At 45.6% G+C, this 15,179-nt stretch overlaps 2 protein-coding genes across 13 annotated transcripts in view; both read right to left on the bottom strand.

The window, feature by feature from the left end:
* Positions 1–15,179, bottom strand: part of LOC143989534 (uncharacterized) — a 382,054-nt gene that overhangs the window by 92,362 nt on the left and 274,513 nt on the right. The window lies entirely within an intron of this gene.
* LOC143989995 (uncharacterized) lies at positions 10,075–13,734 on the bottom strand. The gene is made up of 5 exons (XM_077490235.1): positions 13,290–13,734; positions 10,766–10,894; positions 10,504–10,638; positions 10,301–10,424; positions 10,075–10,184 (listed from the first exon to the last, which is right to left on the bottom strand). Exons 1-5 carry the CDS (start codon positions 13,395–13,397, stop codon positions 10,075–10,077), a joined length of 606 nt encoding a protein of 201 aa, XP_077346361.1. The 5' UTR covers positions 13,398–13,734.

Genomic DNA, 15,179 nt, shown 5'->3' on the forward strand with positions numbered 1-15,179 from the left:
ACTCAATCACATGCAAGGAAAAAAAAAAAATAGGATTTATACGTCATACTTACCTGTAAAATCCTTTTCTTTGAGTACATCATGGGACACAGAGTCAGGCTAATATGCATTACCTTCTGGGTCATACTTCACCATTAGGTGAATGGACACTGGTAGACCAAAGGTCTTCAGACAGGAAGTGATCCCTATATAACCCCTCCCATACAGGAAATACTTTAGTTTTGTAGCAAGCACTAAATTCTCAAAAAAGAGGGGAGGGATCTCCGTGCCCCATGATGTACTCAAAGAAAAGGCTTTTACAAGCAAGTATGACGTAAAAATCCTATTTTATTTTTCATACATCATGGGACACAGAGCCAGGCTAATATTCATTATCTGCTGGGACATCCCAGAACAATAGCCTTGAGGGGAGGGAGACACTATGCCAAACAATAGCCATCAGAACTTATACGCCAGCCCGCAGTACACTGCAGCCGAAAGCCGAATCCTCGGCTGCTCGAACATCCACTTGATAACATTTTGTGAACGTATGCACTGAAGAGCAGGCAACAGCCTTACAAATCTGAGCCACAGATACCTGATGGCAAAAAGCCCAGGAGGTTCCTACACCCCTGGTAGAAAGAGCTCTCGTCCTAAAGGCAGGAGCTTTATGTTTCAGACCGTAGGCCTGAATGACCAAGACGGACCCAATTGGCAATGGAAGCTTTGGAAGCTGCCTGCCCCTTCTTGGGTCCTTTTGGTAAAATCAAGAAAAGAGTCTGATCCTCAGATCTCCGCAGTTCTAGACAGATTAACCTTGACTGCCCAGACAACATCCAAAGAATGCAGTCGTCTCTCTTCCGCCGAACGAGGCCGAGAGAAAAAAGGCAAAATAATGTCCTGATTTAAATAAAGGTCGACACCACCTCTGACAAAAAGGATGGAACAGGTCGTAACATGACCTTGTCATGGTGAAGGATCAAGTACACTTCCCTGCATGAAAGGGCCGCCAACCCCGACGCCCTTCTAGCCAAGGTGATAGCCATAAGGAAGGCTAGCTTGCTTGACAGCAATTCTAATGGAATGACCTTAATAGGTTCAAATGTTTGTTTCTGAAACACAGACAGCACCAAGTTCAAGTCCCAAGGACACATAGGTGACCTAAGGGGGGGAAGCAAGCGAGTTGCCCCTTGCATAAAGGTTCGGATCAGTGAATGGGAGGCTAAAGGCCTTTGGAAGAATACTGATAGGGCCGAAACCTGACCTCTGATGGTACTCAAAGGCAATCTGATTTCCACAGCTGACTGTAGAAAAGAGAGAATTTTCCCAAATCACATATTTGAGAGGATGCCATTTTCTGGCTTCACACCAAGCAATACAAGTCTTCCAGACCTTCTGGTAAATCTTCCTAGTGACGACTTTTCTAGCATTCACTTGAGTAGACACCACTGGTCCCGAGAGGCCATGGTCCTTTAACACCCTGGCTTCAATAGCCATGCCATCAATTTTTTTCTTTTAAAAGATGTTTATTTTGATTTTGTAACATACAAAACAATAAAAGAAGGACTGTAATTACAAATATGTAAAATGCACATAATAGAACCACTTACATAATAAGGAGAGTGTATCAAGTAAGGACAGCAGAGGTCTAGGACCCCCCCTTGCATTGGATGTTTCATATAAGGCAATATGTGATTATCAATTTTGGCATCTTGCCAAAAAGTAATATTTAGAAGTACATTAGTAGTGGGCCTACTGGGAAAACTGAAGAAAGGACATCCTCCGAGACATCAAGCCACTGTTGCCAGATTTGGTGAATTTCTTAGGGCAAGCCCGACTCTTGTGTATCAATTTGAATTTGGGAAGGACCCCATGAACAATGCGGAAGAAGGCGTGGGCTGAAAAAGGGCCCACCTCCTTCCAGTGCAATAGGATGGTTTTTAAGTGCATAAAATAACAGTATACGTAGCAAAGTCCTGGCGTGGGTACGGTGGACATGGTCGTTGAGTATTCCCAAAAGTCCCACCTCTGGGGTGTATCGGTAGATGACGTTTATGGTTGAAGAAAGCAAACAATTCCTTCCAGAAGGTTGAGAGTCCGGGACAGGTCCAGTACATATGAAAAAAGTCAGCAGCAATCTTATCACATCTAGCACATGCAATATCCTGTCCCAGACCCATCCGGACCAGCCTAGCTGGGGTATAATGTGGGTGGTGTATAAACTTAAATTGTATCAGTAGGTCAGCAATGCTAATTATGTCCTGAAAACATATCTCAGTTGCTTCTTCCCAGTCCTCTTCAGAAAGCTGAGGCATAGACAATAGCCATTTGCAATGAGAGTTCTAGAAAGCATTAGCTCCCACCAGCTGGGCGACCATAGAAGGTCGTCACCAGTTTGGCAATTTCCGGGAATGACAGGAGATCTTCAATAAACAATTCCGTGAGCTCAATGGTCAAAGATCCAAACTGTGCCCGAATGGCGTTTCTGAGTAAGAGATATTTGAAAAAGAATTTATTGCCCAGGTCATATTTAAGTCTGAGTACATCAAAGGATAATAAGGTATTCTCTAACTGGGGATCTTTTTAAAATAGTCGCTCAATCGATGAACCCGGTATGCCTAGAGCCCCCAGCAAACGAAACTCAAGATTTCTGCAATGAGTTATCAGATTTTTTTCATCGACAAAATCAAAACCATCAGGAGAACAATTCATCAGAAAAAAACAAGAAAAAAGAAGATATCTACACCAACATCCTGCAACCGCCAAAGTTTTCTCTCTGACCCCAATTACCGTGGACACCACTAAAAACATCATTAAAAAACTTTGAGACAGTGCATCACTAATTGACATCATCCCCACAAAACTCCTGAAATAATGTTCTGACATCGTGGCTCCCACTATAACGTACCTCATAAATCAGTCGTTTAAAGAAGGGATAGTTCCGGGCGCCCTCAAACAAGGCATCGTCAAACCCCTGCTAAAGAAACCTAACCTCGACCCTCAGGACCCAAACAACCGTAGGCCAATAACAAGCCTCAACATCATCTCCAAGATCATGGAGAAAGCTGTAGTACAACAGATACAACACCACCTGAATACACACAAACTCCTGAACCCGCTGCAATCAGGCTTCCGCCCGGGCCATGGAACAGAAACAGCTCTCCTCAAGATATGGGACAATGTCCTCGAAGCAGCAGATGACAGAGAATCATGTCTCCTGGTACTGTTGGACCTCAGTGTAGCGTTTGATACAGTGGACCACAATACTCTACTCATCCGCCTCACAGAAGTAGCAGGAGTCACAGGCTCAGATCTTCAGTGGATCACATCCTTCCTAGGAAATCGTTCACAGACAGTGAAACTAGGAGAATTCACCTCTGAATCCCGGGCAGTCGCTTGCGGAGTCCCTCAAGGATCGCCCTTGTCGCCAGTGTTCCTCAACATATACACTCGCCCACTCCTCAAAATCATCAGATTATGAGACTTCTGCTTCCACTCGTACGCTGACGACATGCAACTTTACTTCCGTATCACCGGACAAAGAGACCATCATCAGCAACTAGAAAATTGCTTCACTTTGATAGAAGACTAGATGACCACCAACTCCCTCAAACGCAACAAATCAAAAACAGAGCTTTTTATCCTACAGGCAAACCATAATTCCCGAACCAAGATCCCCTGGACACCACCCACCATCTTTGGGCAGACCATCTCCCCAAAGACCAAGGCCAAGAGTCTCGGGGACACTTTTGACTCGCAAATGTCAATGGATGCCCAAATAGGAGCAGTAGTCAGTGGTTCTCACCATCTGTTCCGCCTGCTACGCAGACTCATCCCGTTCATCCCACAGAAGGACAAAGCAGTGGTAGTTGGAACAGTCATTAATTCACGACTTGACTACACAAACTCCCTTTACATAGGATTACCCCAATATCAACTTGCGCGCTTACAACTTATCCACGGTGGCAAGGCTGATAACAGAAAAAAAACCCTGGGAATCAATCTCCCCTTTCCTGAGGAACCTACATTGGCTAACCGTAAAGAATCGGATCACATTCCAGACCCTCTGCCTCACCCACAAATGCACGCATGGAGACGCTCCTCAATACCTACTCGAGAAAATAAAACACTACACACCCAACCGCAGTCTTCGATCATCTAACCAAAACCTCCTCCTCGTTCCCAAATCCCGGTACAAATCAAAGGGGGAACGGAGATTCCCTGTCTAAGGACCTCGGCTCTGGAACGCTCTACCAACCAACATCCGCTTCGAAGAAAACCACCAGGTCTTCAGGAAAAAAAAACTCAAGACCTTCCTCTTCTAGAAGCTGGACAACAAAGCTCATCACAGCACCTTGGAGGCGATTCAGTTTGCGTTGTGCGCTATACAAATTATTCATTCATTCATAACTATGTGGGTTAGGTGTGTAATACCAAATCGACTCTACCATGTCGAGTCTGGGTGACTGAGGAGCTCAGGGAGATTGGGGTTCCACCACAGAGGAGTCTGTGGTGAAATACCCATAGAAGAGTGTGTCAGAGTCCCCCCCCTCCCTCCAGGCCATAAAACTAACCTCAACAGGGGAGAATCTGGAACCACCCGATCTCTTTGATCTATGGAGTTCATGCCGTAGAGAGGTAGGAGTTTCAAAGAGGGTCAATAAAAGTGCCATGGCAGGAGTCAGTGGGTCAGAATGTAACCAAGCATGAACATAGGTAAGTTGGGAAGTTGGGCCACCCATGTCCTTTGCTGCCTGTAAGAAGGACTTGGCTATACGAGGTTGGCAGCTATTTCAGACAAAGGAGGAAAGAGTGGAGTCTATTTTCTCAAAAAAAACTTTTTAGTGAAAAAGACTGGGGCAGCTCACAAACAATAGAGACATTTTGGTACAAAAATCATTTTGAATATGTTTATACGACCTATTAAATTAAGGGGCAATGACGACCAGGTATGAAAACTATCTATCATTTGCTTGATTATAGGAGTGACGTTAAGTTCTTCGTATTTAGAGATGTCAGCATGTATTAGCCTGTCCAGCAAAACACATGGACCTTCATCAGGCAGTTGGTTTACGAGGATGGGGTAGAGATTCCCACCAGGCCTGGGCATCCTTTGGGGATTGGAAGAACTGGACTTTCCCCTGGTAGACAACCTGGAGGGTGGCAGGAAACAGCACGGAGTATTGGATATCCTGCTCCTGGAGTTTCTGCTTGACACGCTGGTAGCTGGCTCTACGGTTGCGGACTGTCGCAGAGTAGCCAGGGAAAAGGGACACCACAGTATTATTGATGCAAAGACTTCCCTTCCTCCTGGCAGCCCCCAGAATAAAATCCAGATGCCCGTAATTGAGACAAATCACCACAGTGCATGGTACACCTTGCGAACATCCACAGCTGGCCCAGAACTCCCCCGTATGGTCACCACACACAGGTGTCCAGCCTTTAGCTAGCTTGACTGATTGTTACAATCACTGGGACACCCCTCAATAATAAAATAAAGGGGTTTCACTTACCCGTCCAGGCACAGGGCCACTTAGAAGCTAAGGGCCCAATCCTTACCCTTCATGGCAGGTTCCTGTCACTTGGATCTTCAACGACTGGGTACCCTTTCATGTTTAGGGTCCACTCCCTTGGACCTGTACAGCACCCTGCAGGAAATGCCTTAGCGCTGTAGCATCCAGGATTCCCACTCCACAGGGTCCATCGCACAGAGGCCACGTTACAGCCAAAACCTTGCAGGATCTTTGCGAGGCTCGGATACCATTTATCTAAGCATAAAAGCCTGTGTCAAATGGATCCGATCGGTCAATCCCTTGATTCATTTTTGGAACCGTTTGTGGGACTAGAGACCTGGAGCTCAGAGAGCTCAAACAAACCGTGCCATCCACCTTGCAGACACTGGTAAAAAAAAAATGAAAGTACTTCCTGTATGGGAGGGGTTATATAGGGGATCACTTCCTGTCTGAAGACCTTTGGTCTAGCAGTGTCCATTCACCTAACGATGAAGTATAACCCAGTAGGTAATGAATATTAGCCTGACTCTGTGTCCCATGATGTATGAAAAAGAAATGGCATTTTTGTTTGCACATGATTTGATGATAGAAATCAGCAGAGCTTTCCTTCAGATCTAGTGCAACTACACTTGTAGTGCACAGTATATTTGCCTTTAGCTAATCAACCCTGTTGTCTCCATGAGTCCATGTCCTAGATGCTCCATCACACCAACCTTGTAACAGTGGGGGATGGTGTGATCTTCCTGTGTGGAATCCCGGGAATACAGAGGACGGGGACATCTCTCTGGTGGGTTCCTGGTATTCGGTGGCTCCATCATATCCTTGTGTCCTTCTGAAAACTCCTCCATCACTCCATAATCCTCATCCTCCTCTTTATACTCCTCTTTAACATCAATATTATCATCCCCGAGGTTTCCACTCTGAAAAGATATAATAAAACATTCATTGTAACAAACATTGGAAAAATACGAATGGCCTGTATAATCAATAGTGTATCAATGTGTAAAAGAGGTGAGAAAAGAAAGGTTGTACCATCATCCAAAGATTTAGAAATAAAGGGGTCAGGAGCCTGGTCCCCAGCCGGGTCTCACCAAGAGAAAAAAGGGGAAAATGGACAATGTCGGTAGAATCCTGGTCCCCAGCCGGGTCTCACCAAGAGAAAGAAGGGGAAAATGGACTATGTCATTACAATACAATAAGGGTAGATTCACATCTATGAACAATTGTATAAAATGGTACAAAACATATAACAGAAAAATCAAATACAAATTAAAAACATAGGTAACAGTCCATGTGTATCACCAAGATAATGCTCCCCAAACGGGGAAGATCACAGGGGGATAGATGATCACGGATAGCATCTCAACTAGTTTGTGGACTTTTAGCGGCTTCATTAGGAAAATATCATCTGTGATTTGATTAGCACATAATCAATGACAATGAAATGAATCACACACAGGAAAAATAGCAATATTTGAAACAATGTATCAATCAAGCAATATGCTGATGTTATATGGGGGCAGATGCAGGACTGCTCACCCAAATGCCGGCACACACAAGGCACAGAGTGTCACCAGTAAAAAGGGTCTCCCACGATGACTGGGGGGAGACTTATGCCGCGTACACACTACCGGACTTTTCGAAGGACCAGGTCTGACGGTCTTCCCGACGGACTTTCGGCGGAGGTCCAACGGACTTTCCGAGCGAACGGACTTGGCCACAAAAGAACGAACTAAGTCCGGTCGAAAGTCCGTTCGTTTTGAACGTGATGACGTAAACGGAACTAAACAAGGAAGTTCAATGTAGCGGATGACATTTTGGATAATATGTCACACGCATGTAAATTTAGTTTTTGCCTCAGAACAGTAGGGGTTCTGAGGGTTAATTGTGTAGGTGGGTCTTGGCACCAATCTGGCTAGGCTGTGTTCGGATGTTCTGCCTGGTCATGTGAGCGGTGAGGTGCACATGACAGGCCAGAACCAGGTCTGGTTGGATGTTTAGGTATCAGCCTTCTCTGAGCCAATCAGTGGGAGTGCCAGGGCCCGCTGAGGAATCTGGGAAGGGGTACTTAAGGGGTGTGGGTCACGTGTTGGTGGGGGGAGGAGTTTGTGAGACCTGTGGGGTCTGGTCTGGTTCCCAGACCAGGGTAGCCCCCTGAGGGGTCCCGGTCACGGGTTGTTCGACATCCCGCAACATGTTCCTGTTGATGGCCCCTGATAGACCTGCCTGGTCTGGGGTGGGGATCCGTCTGTTCCCGGGTCACGGAACTTGCTGGTCCGAGGCGCAGTAACTGAGGGAGGATTCGAGGTGTCCGGGTGTGCTCTCGGCTTGGAGGGACACCACAGCTCGTGGAAGTGACCGGGGGAGGACTCTTCGGAGGGCCGAGAAGTGGCATCCTGGGAAGTGCCTGGTTACTGAGTTGAGAAGGACATTGACAAATTCACACTTTTCCAGTACCATTGAGGAGACGGGCAATGTTCCAGGTACAGAGGAAAAAGGTTCCTGTTCACCCTTAGTTGATTGTTCAAGTTTTGAGTCAACGTGCTGACTGCCATAATCTCTGGCTAGAGATCTGTTCAGCCTTGAAGTACCCAGCTGTGAGTGGCTACTCTCTGGGTGGAAATAGAGACTTTGCTAGACCCGCAGTTCAAGATGCTTGAGTTCTCCACCCGTGCCCTCTGTTCCCTAAGAGACTGTGTTATTGAAGTTGTTGCTGCAAAATAAAATCTTTTAAAGAGGACTTCATCTGTGTCAGTGTTCAAGTCGTTGGGTATCAACCCTTGGGAACCTCTAGAAGTGGAAGAGCGAGCCGTGAGAAGGTAACTGGTAAGCCCAATAAGTCAAGGTCGCACAGCAGAGGATGTGGCCGCTACATCCTAATATCCAGTAGCCAATAGCTTCCCTGGCGTTGCATTTGGTCCATCGGACCAGCATACAGACAAACGGATTTCTCAATTTTTAGTCCGTCGTAAAGATTTGAAACGTTCTATTTCTAGGTCCGTCTGATTTTTTTAAAAAGGTCGGACTAGCCCACACACGATCGGATTGTCCGACGGACTGATCCCATCGGACCTAGTCTGCCGGAAAAGTCCAGTCGTGTGTATGCAGCAGAACACGTCAATAGGCTGGAGTATGGATGAAATAAAGTGCATGAGATGGGCAAACCATGTATTTAAGGTGACAGTACACGTGAGGTGGGGGGGGGGGGATGTGAGTGGGGTGATCCGAGATTGTGAAAAAATCCAAGTGAGATGATTAAAGTGAACAGTGAGGGTGCGGGGAATGAAGGGCGGTGGTCAAAAGGGTGAATGGAACTTGTGAAGATAAAACCGTTAAAATTATAACTGATTAAAAGTGGAAAACGTGTGAAACAATATAAGAGGTATAGGTGAGGTTAAGGTTAGAAGTGATGGGCTGAGTGAACAGGAAAGGACTAAATGCCCAGTCATTGCGGGAGACCCTTTTTACTGGTGACGCTCTGTGCCTTGGGTGAGCAGTCCTGCATCTGCACCTATATAACATCAGCATATTGCTTGATTGATGCATTGTTTCAAACATTGCTATTTTTCCTGTATGTGATTCATTTCATTGTCATTGATTATGTGCTATTCAAATTACAGATAAAATTTTCCTGATGAAGTGACTAAAGTACGCTGTGACAGACCTAGCCGGGACACAGGCTTTTTGAGAGGACTGAATGCGAGAATCTTGCCGACGGATTATGGGCCCTCGATTTTAAGGGGCACAGGGTGAATAAGAACCCCACTATAATCTGTGCTAGTCAGATTCAATGCTGTATATATGTATATATAATGTGTGTTGCCTGTTGGGACACAAACTGTTAGATGCTAATGTCATGAACTCCAGCCACCTGTCTGTTGTGTAAATGAGTCTAGTCTGAGTATTGAGTATTCACACATTGTTGTTTGTGCTAATTAACCCTGTGTTTATGTTTATGGTAATGTTTATTGAATTGTTATTGAGCTAGGAGCCGAAAAGTCTTATCCCTCAGTCAACTAGTCTGAGTGTTGATTTAGATAATTAGCTCATGCTAATTAGGTAAGGTTTTAGTCTTCTACCGTATTATAAATACTTGGCATTTTGGTTCTAATAAATGAGTCCATGTTTAGCAGCTAAGCAAGTCTCGTCTTGTTTTGTGCTTGTGAGTGGTTGGAATATCTGATATCTATATTCAGACTCAGGAAGCATTATACAGACGGAAGCACTCAATCGGAGTGTGGGATCAGTTCCGTCACATACGCAAAACTAGTTGAGATGCTATCCGTGATCAACTATCCCACTGTGATCTTCCCCGTTTGGGGAGCATTATCTTGATAATACACGTGGACTGTTACCTATGTTTTTAATTTGCAAATGATTTTTCTGTTATATGTTATGTACTAATAAACTTTTGTACCATTTTATACAATTGTTCATAGATGTGAATCTACCCTTATTGTATTGTACCGACATAGTCCATTTGCCCCTTCTTTCTCTTGGTAGGACCCGGCCGGGAACCAGGCTCCTGACCCCTTTAATTGTAACAAACATGCTGTGTATAAATCAGAACTACCAATACTTGTCAATCATCTACCTGATGATGGTGGGGGATGGTGTGATCTTCCTGTGTGGAATCCCGGGAATACAGAGGACGGGGACATCTCTCTGGTGGGTTCCCATTACTGGATCCATCTGTAGGAAACACACACACTGACTGAATACATTGTTTCTATGTGTTTATCAGATGATGGGGGATCTAGGTGGAGCCTCCGTACTGCTCTCTCCTTTACAATAAAGTCTCCTCTTACCCGGTGATGTGAGGGGCGGCTGATTGTCCATCATGACGTCCTTGTAGAGATCCTTGTGTCCTTCTAAATACTCCCACTCCTCCATGGAGAAATAGACAGTGACATCCTGACACCTTATAGGAACCTGACACACACAATGATACAGTCACCATCCAGACACATCCCTTGTCTGTTACTGGATAATGTCCCAGAATCCTCCTCACCTCTCCTGTCAGCAGCTCCATCATCTTCTTGGTGACTTCTAGAATCTTCTCCATGTTGTGTCTCTCAGGTTTTAGGGAGTCACATGGAGGCACTGTGATGGTCATATGATCACCGGACTTCACAAGAGGAAAACTCTGTATTGAGGAACCAATGGGAATATCATGTTAGAATCCCAGAATCCTCCTCGCCTCTCCGGTCAGGTCTGTGTTTTATTAATAGAGATAAGAGTGATGCCATGTGACCTCCCAGAATCCTCCTCACCTCTCTGGTCAGCAGGTAGATGATCTCCAGGGTGAGATTTAGTATCTTCTCAGTCATGTGACTCCGGTCCTCCTCCATCCTCATTGGTGTCGTCATTTGATCTATACAGGTCTCCTTGTAGACGGATAACTTTGGGAAATGACATAAGAATTATTTGGATGGTATTGGTCACATAATAATAGGATGTGGATGTGGGGGGTAATAAGAGGGTTGTTTTATATTTAAGAACTACTACCCCCATGGGAACACATTTAGTCTGGACTGTTTAGTGTTTGTTACATCTTGGAGGACCGGGGACCCTCTTGGCCTACTGGATCAGATATTCCCTTTTCTCTGTTGGGATTGTTTCCTTTCTGAACTGGTTTTCAGCTGAAACGAGTGAAGGAACTCCCTTCTTCATCTTACTTGATAGTCCGGAACAAATCACGCGATCAGGGCCATCACAGACCCAGAGACCCCCTCTATGCCTTCAGAGTCCCCCTGAGCCCTCTATCCCCTATTCCCTCAGAGCCCTGCAGCCTGACTACCCCCTCAAGGGTCTCGGAGTCCTTTGTCTACATTACCCCTTCAGAGGCCTCTTAAGTCTTTCAGCTTTACTAAAAGTAGAGCCCCTCAGTTCCTATACTTCCCTCAGTATTTTCCTCCCTCTGACACCAATGATGGAACATATTCTTCATGGCAGGATGGTAAATGTTTTCTTCCTCCTGGCCAGCAATGTAAGGGGCTCTATGCTCCATACTCCTGACCCCATCATTCTATTGGCTGCATATTATAATGATTTCCCATTGGCTGCCTGTGTAGTGTAATAATTGCCCTTTGTAGGCCATGTATGGTCAGGATGGTCATTGTCTTGTCTATTTGTTGACAGTGATGTTTGTTTAGAGGACCATATTACTAGAATTTATCTCCAAAAATGAAGAGAATGTTCCAGCCCCATAAATGGGAAAATATTCTGACGCTGAAGGGGTTATTCTACAAATAATAAATGTTCGGTCAGTACTTGCACTATGGACAAAATATCTGAACCCACAACACAATAGTTCCAATAAAACTTTCTGATAACAAAGTGTCAGACAACTCCTGGGGTAACCTGGCAGCACTTACTCATAAATATGCCCGGCTGCAGATGATAGGTGTGCTGGGCCCTGTAGTCCCACAGAGTTTGTGGTGCCTGTGAACCAATAGATACCTCTATAGCAGTAAATGGGGAATACCAGCATTAGGAGTAGAATAGCCAATACACTGCCAGACTCCTCACTGCATATACTCCGTAGGGTAGCGGGCCGGATACCACTTAGATGTAACCAGAGAGGGCGCCTCTCCTAATCTGTTGACATCTGACATGTTTGCATTGGAAAAATGCCAATCTTTGTCCAGGAGGGCTATTGGCAGACAAAGAGGTCCTAAAAACACTCCTCCCGCCGCTGAGATGACTTAACATTTATAGCCCAGAATAGCTTAAATAGCAAGTAAACCCTGGTGGGTTTTACGTCCTCTTTTTTCCCTTGCAAAGTAAAAGCATAATGGGCTAATATGCATCACATACCAGCCCATTATGTGGCACTTACCTGCAAACAAAGCCCGCGCTGTCCCTCCTAATGTCCGCACCCATCTTCGCCCCTCTCCTTTCCGGGGGCGCGGACTTTCAGCTCTGTGACTGGACGGAGTCACATGACGTCACTCCCACGCATGCACATGGGAGCCGTCAGTCATAGCACTTGCTAGTGAACAAACGGCACGGAGGGTCATTTCTTCACAGCACATGCGCCAAGGACGTCGGTGCAAGAGTATATGGTAAATATCTCATAAGCCATGCAGGTTTAAGAGATATTTACAGTACCTGCAGGTAAGCCTTATTATAGGGTTACCTGTAGGTAAAAGTGGTGCAACTAGGTTTACAACCACTTCAACACATCTTCTATATCATCATATATCACTAAACTCATACAAAACTTTATTTATAATCATCAATATGTGGTAACGCAACATTAAAATACTATAAAAATTTATAAAACACTTGAATCAAAAACAAACAGCTCAATATCAATATTCAGTCCAGCCGGAGTAATTGTATTCAGCTGAAAAATCTATTTTAATTCCCATCTGGCCTTTTTTTTGATAAAATTACCCCCTCCCCCCAATGCAAGTTCACATCTCATCCCCCCAAAATCCCGTCCCTTTCAGACCCCTATTGTGAGACTCATCATGGTGTCTCTGGAGGGATCGCTGATCATTCCCGTGTAAAATCTTACAGAAATCTTCCCTAATCCCGACCTTTATTATCATTTCATTCCCCCCACATACAATGTCTGCAACCGACATTTACTGACATCAATAACTCCCCTCGTGGTACAGACCAGAAATTCCCTCATTGTAATATACGGGGATATTCTACATTTCCACACTATATATGTGTGTATCATCATCTGCTGGAGATAAAAGACATCACAGTGACTATGGAGGAAGAGGACGGACATGACGGGGGGGGGTTACTGGGTGTAAATAGAAAATAAGATCTTATTACCTCCTCTGCTGCCACTTCCAGCAACGTCTTCTCTCTACTTCCTCCTGACTCACCTCTCACCCAGAACTTCCTGTATTTTCCTGATATCACTTCCTGTCTGTCTTCCATTGGAGACTTCCTGTTTCAGTAGGAGTGATATCACCATCTTGTGGAGTTCAGAGGAACTGCAGCCCAAGAAATGTTTCATAGTGTGATCAAAAGCCTTAACATTAGGGGTGCTGAAATGAATTGTTGCATCGATGCATCGCGATTCGGGTGTCCCTGATGCGGCATCAATGCATAACGAAAGGAAAAAAGATTCCTGGCCGACGTCAACCTGCCTATCCTGCTTCTAACTAACACCGTTTTACTTCCTCCATCAGCTCACCTCCCCCCACAGCTATTACCTTTTGTATCAATTGACCCTTCCTTTTTAGATTGTAAGCTCTAACGAGCAGGGCCCTCTGATTCCTCTTGTACCAAATTGTAATGTAACTGTAATGTCTGCCCCCATGTTGTAAAGCGCTGCGCAATCTGTTGGCGCTATATAAAACCTGTATAATAATAATCCCGACTTGCCCCGCCCCTCCCAGGTGAGTGCTCTGAGTGTATTGTTAAAATGACTGTTTTAATAAAATGCCGTGTTACAATGAATTATGTGCCCTGCTGTATGTGCTTTTTTTTTTTTAAATATGTCACTTCATACCGAATTTCACAGGACAATACATCCCACTCATGTAACTGCCTGGCCCGTCCCGCCTCTCTCCTCTCACGTCTCTCCTGGGTCCTGATGTCAGCGGGGGAATTCTCTGCATTTAGTAAAAAAAAGTAATTTTAACAACAGTAAGTAGAGTACAAATGTGTTTGTACTCTACTTACACCTCACCCTCCGTGCTGACAGGTCCCTGGGCTTCCCTTTGCACATTCCACTGTTAACTCCTAGTGTGCTGGAAGGTGCAAACAGGAGTGCCAAGGAACTGTCAGCACAAGTGGCGGCCCGTGCATTGTGGGGGGGGTTAATGAAGTGATGGCTGCATTTAATGGGCACAGGTGGCTGCATTTGGACACTAGTGGTTGCATTTGACGGGCACAGGTGGCTGCATTTAAGGGGCACAGGTGGCTGCATTTAAGGGGCACAGGTGGCTGCATTTGACGAGCACAGGTGGCTGCATATAATGGGCACAAGTAGCTGAATTTGACGGGCACAAGTGGCTGCGTTTGACGGGCACAAGTGGCTGCGTTTGACGGGCACAAGTGGATGCATTAGATGGGCACAGGTGGATGCGTTTGATGGCACAGTGGCTGCGTTTGATGGGGAAGGTTCAGTATTTTTCAGTTTGTTTGCACCTTCCCAAAAATTTTGAGCACCAGCTGCCACTGGTCTACACAGAGACAGTACAGGGAACTTCCCAGGGCTGTTTGTCAGCTGTGGATTGTAATCCCTCCTGACCTCCCAGCAGCTGTGTTTGTGTGAATGTCTGTACCCCATTAGTGCACTTTTTAAGGAAGGTGTTTGCAGAATTGCTGCAGCTGGCTGTGAACGATGTTCCGCTTCTAGTTATCCACCCACCCAACCCATCCATTTACCCAACCAACCCATCCATGCATTCATTTACCCATCTATCCTTCCACCCACCTATCCATTCATCCATCCAAAAAAGTATACCTTTTTAAAAGACACTCACCTGTCCCATATTCCAGCGACGTGGCCACCCAAACCCTCCCTTCTCTCCCCCGCCTGTCCACGACGCTGGCAATACTACTGTGGGCATCCGGCTTTGACAGCTTCACAGCCAGGTGCGCATGTCTCACTGCACTGTCCTGCATAGCCGGGCAACCTTTTGGGAACTGTGATGTGTCCCAGAAGATTGCAGGGTGGAATGGCTGCCTAGGCGGCCCAAGCGGAAGTGG

The sequence above is a fragment of the Lithobates pipiens genome, unplaced genomic scaffold (assembly GCF_037356315.1).
Source record: "Lithobates pipiens isolate NorthernLeopardFrog02 unplaced genomic scaffold, aLitPip1_a1.2 Scaffold_18, whole genome shotgun sequence".
In the NCBI taxonomy this organism is placed as follows: domain Eukaryota; kingdom Metazoa; phylum Chordata; class Amphibia; order Anura; family Ranidae; genus Lithobates; species Lithobates pipiens.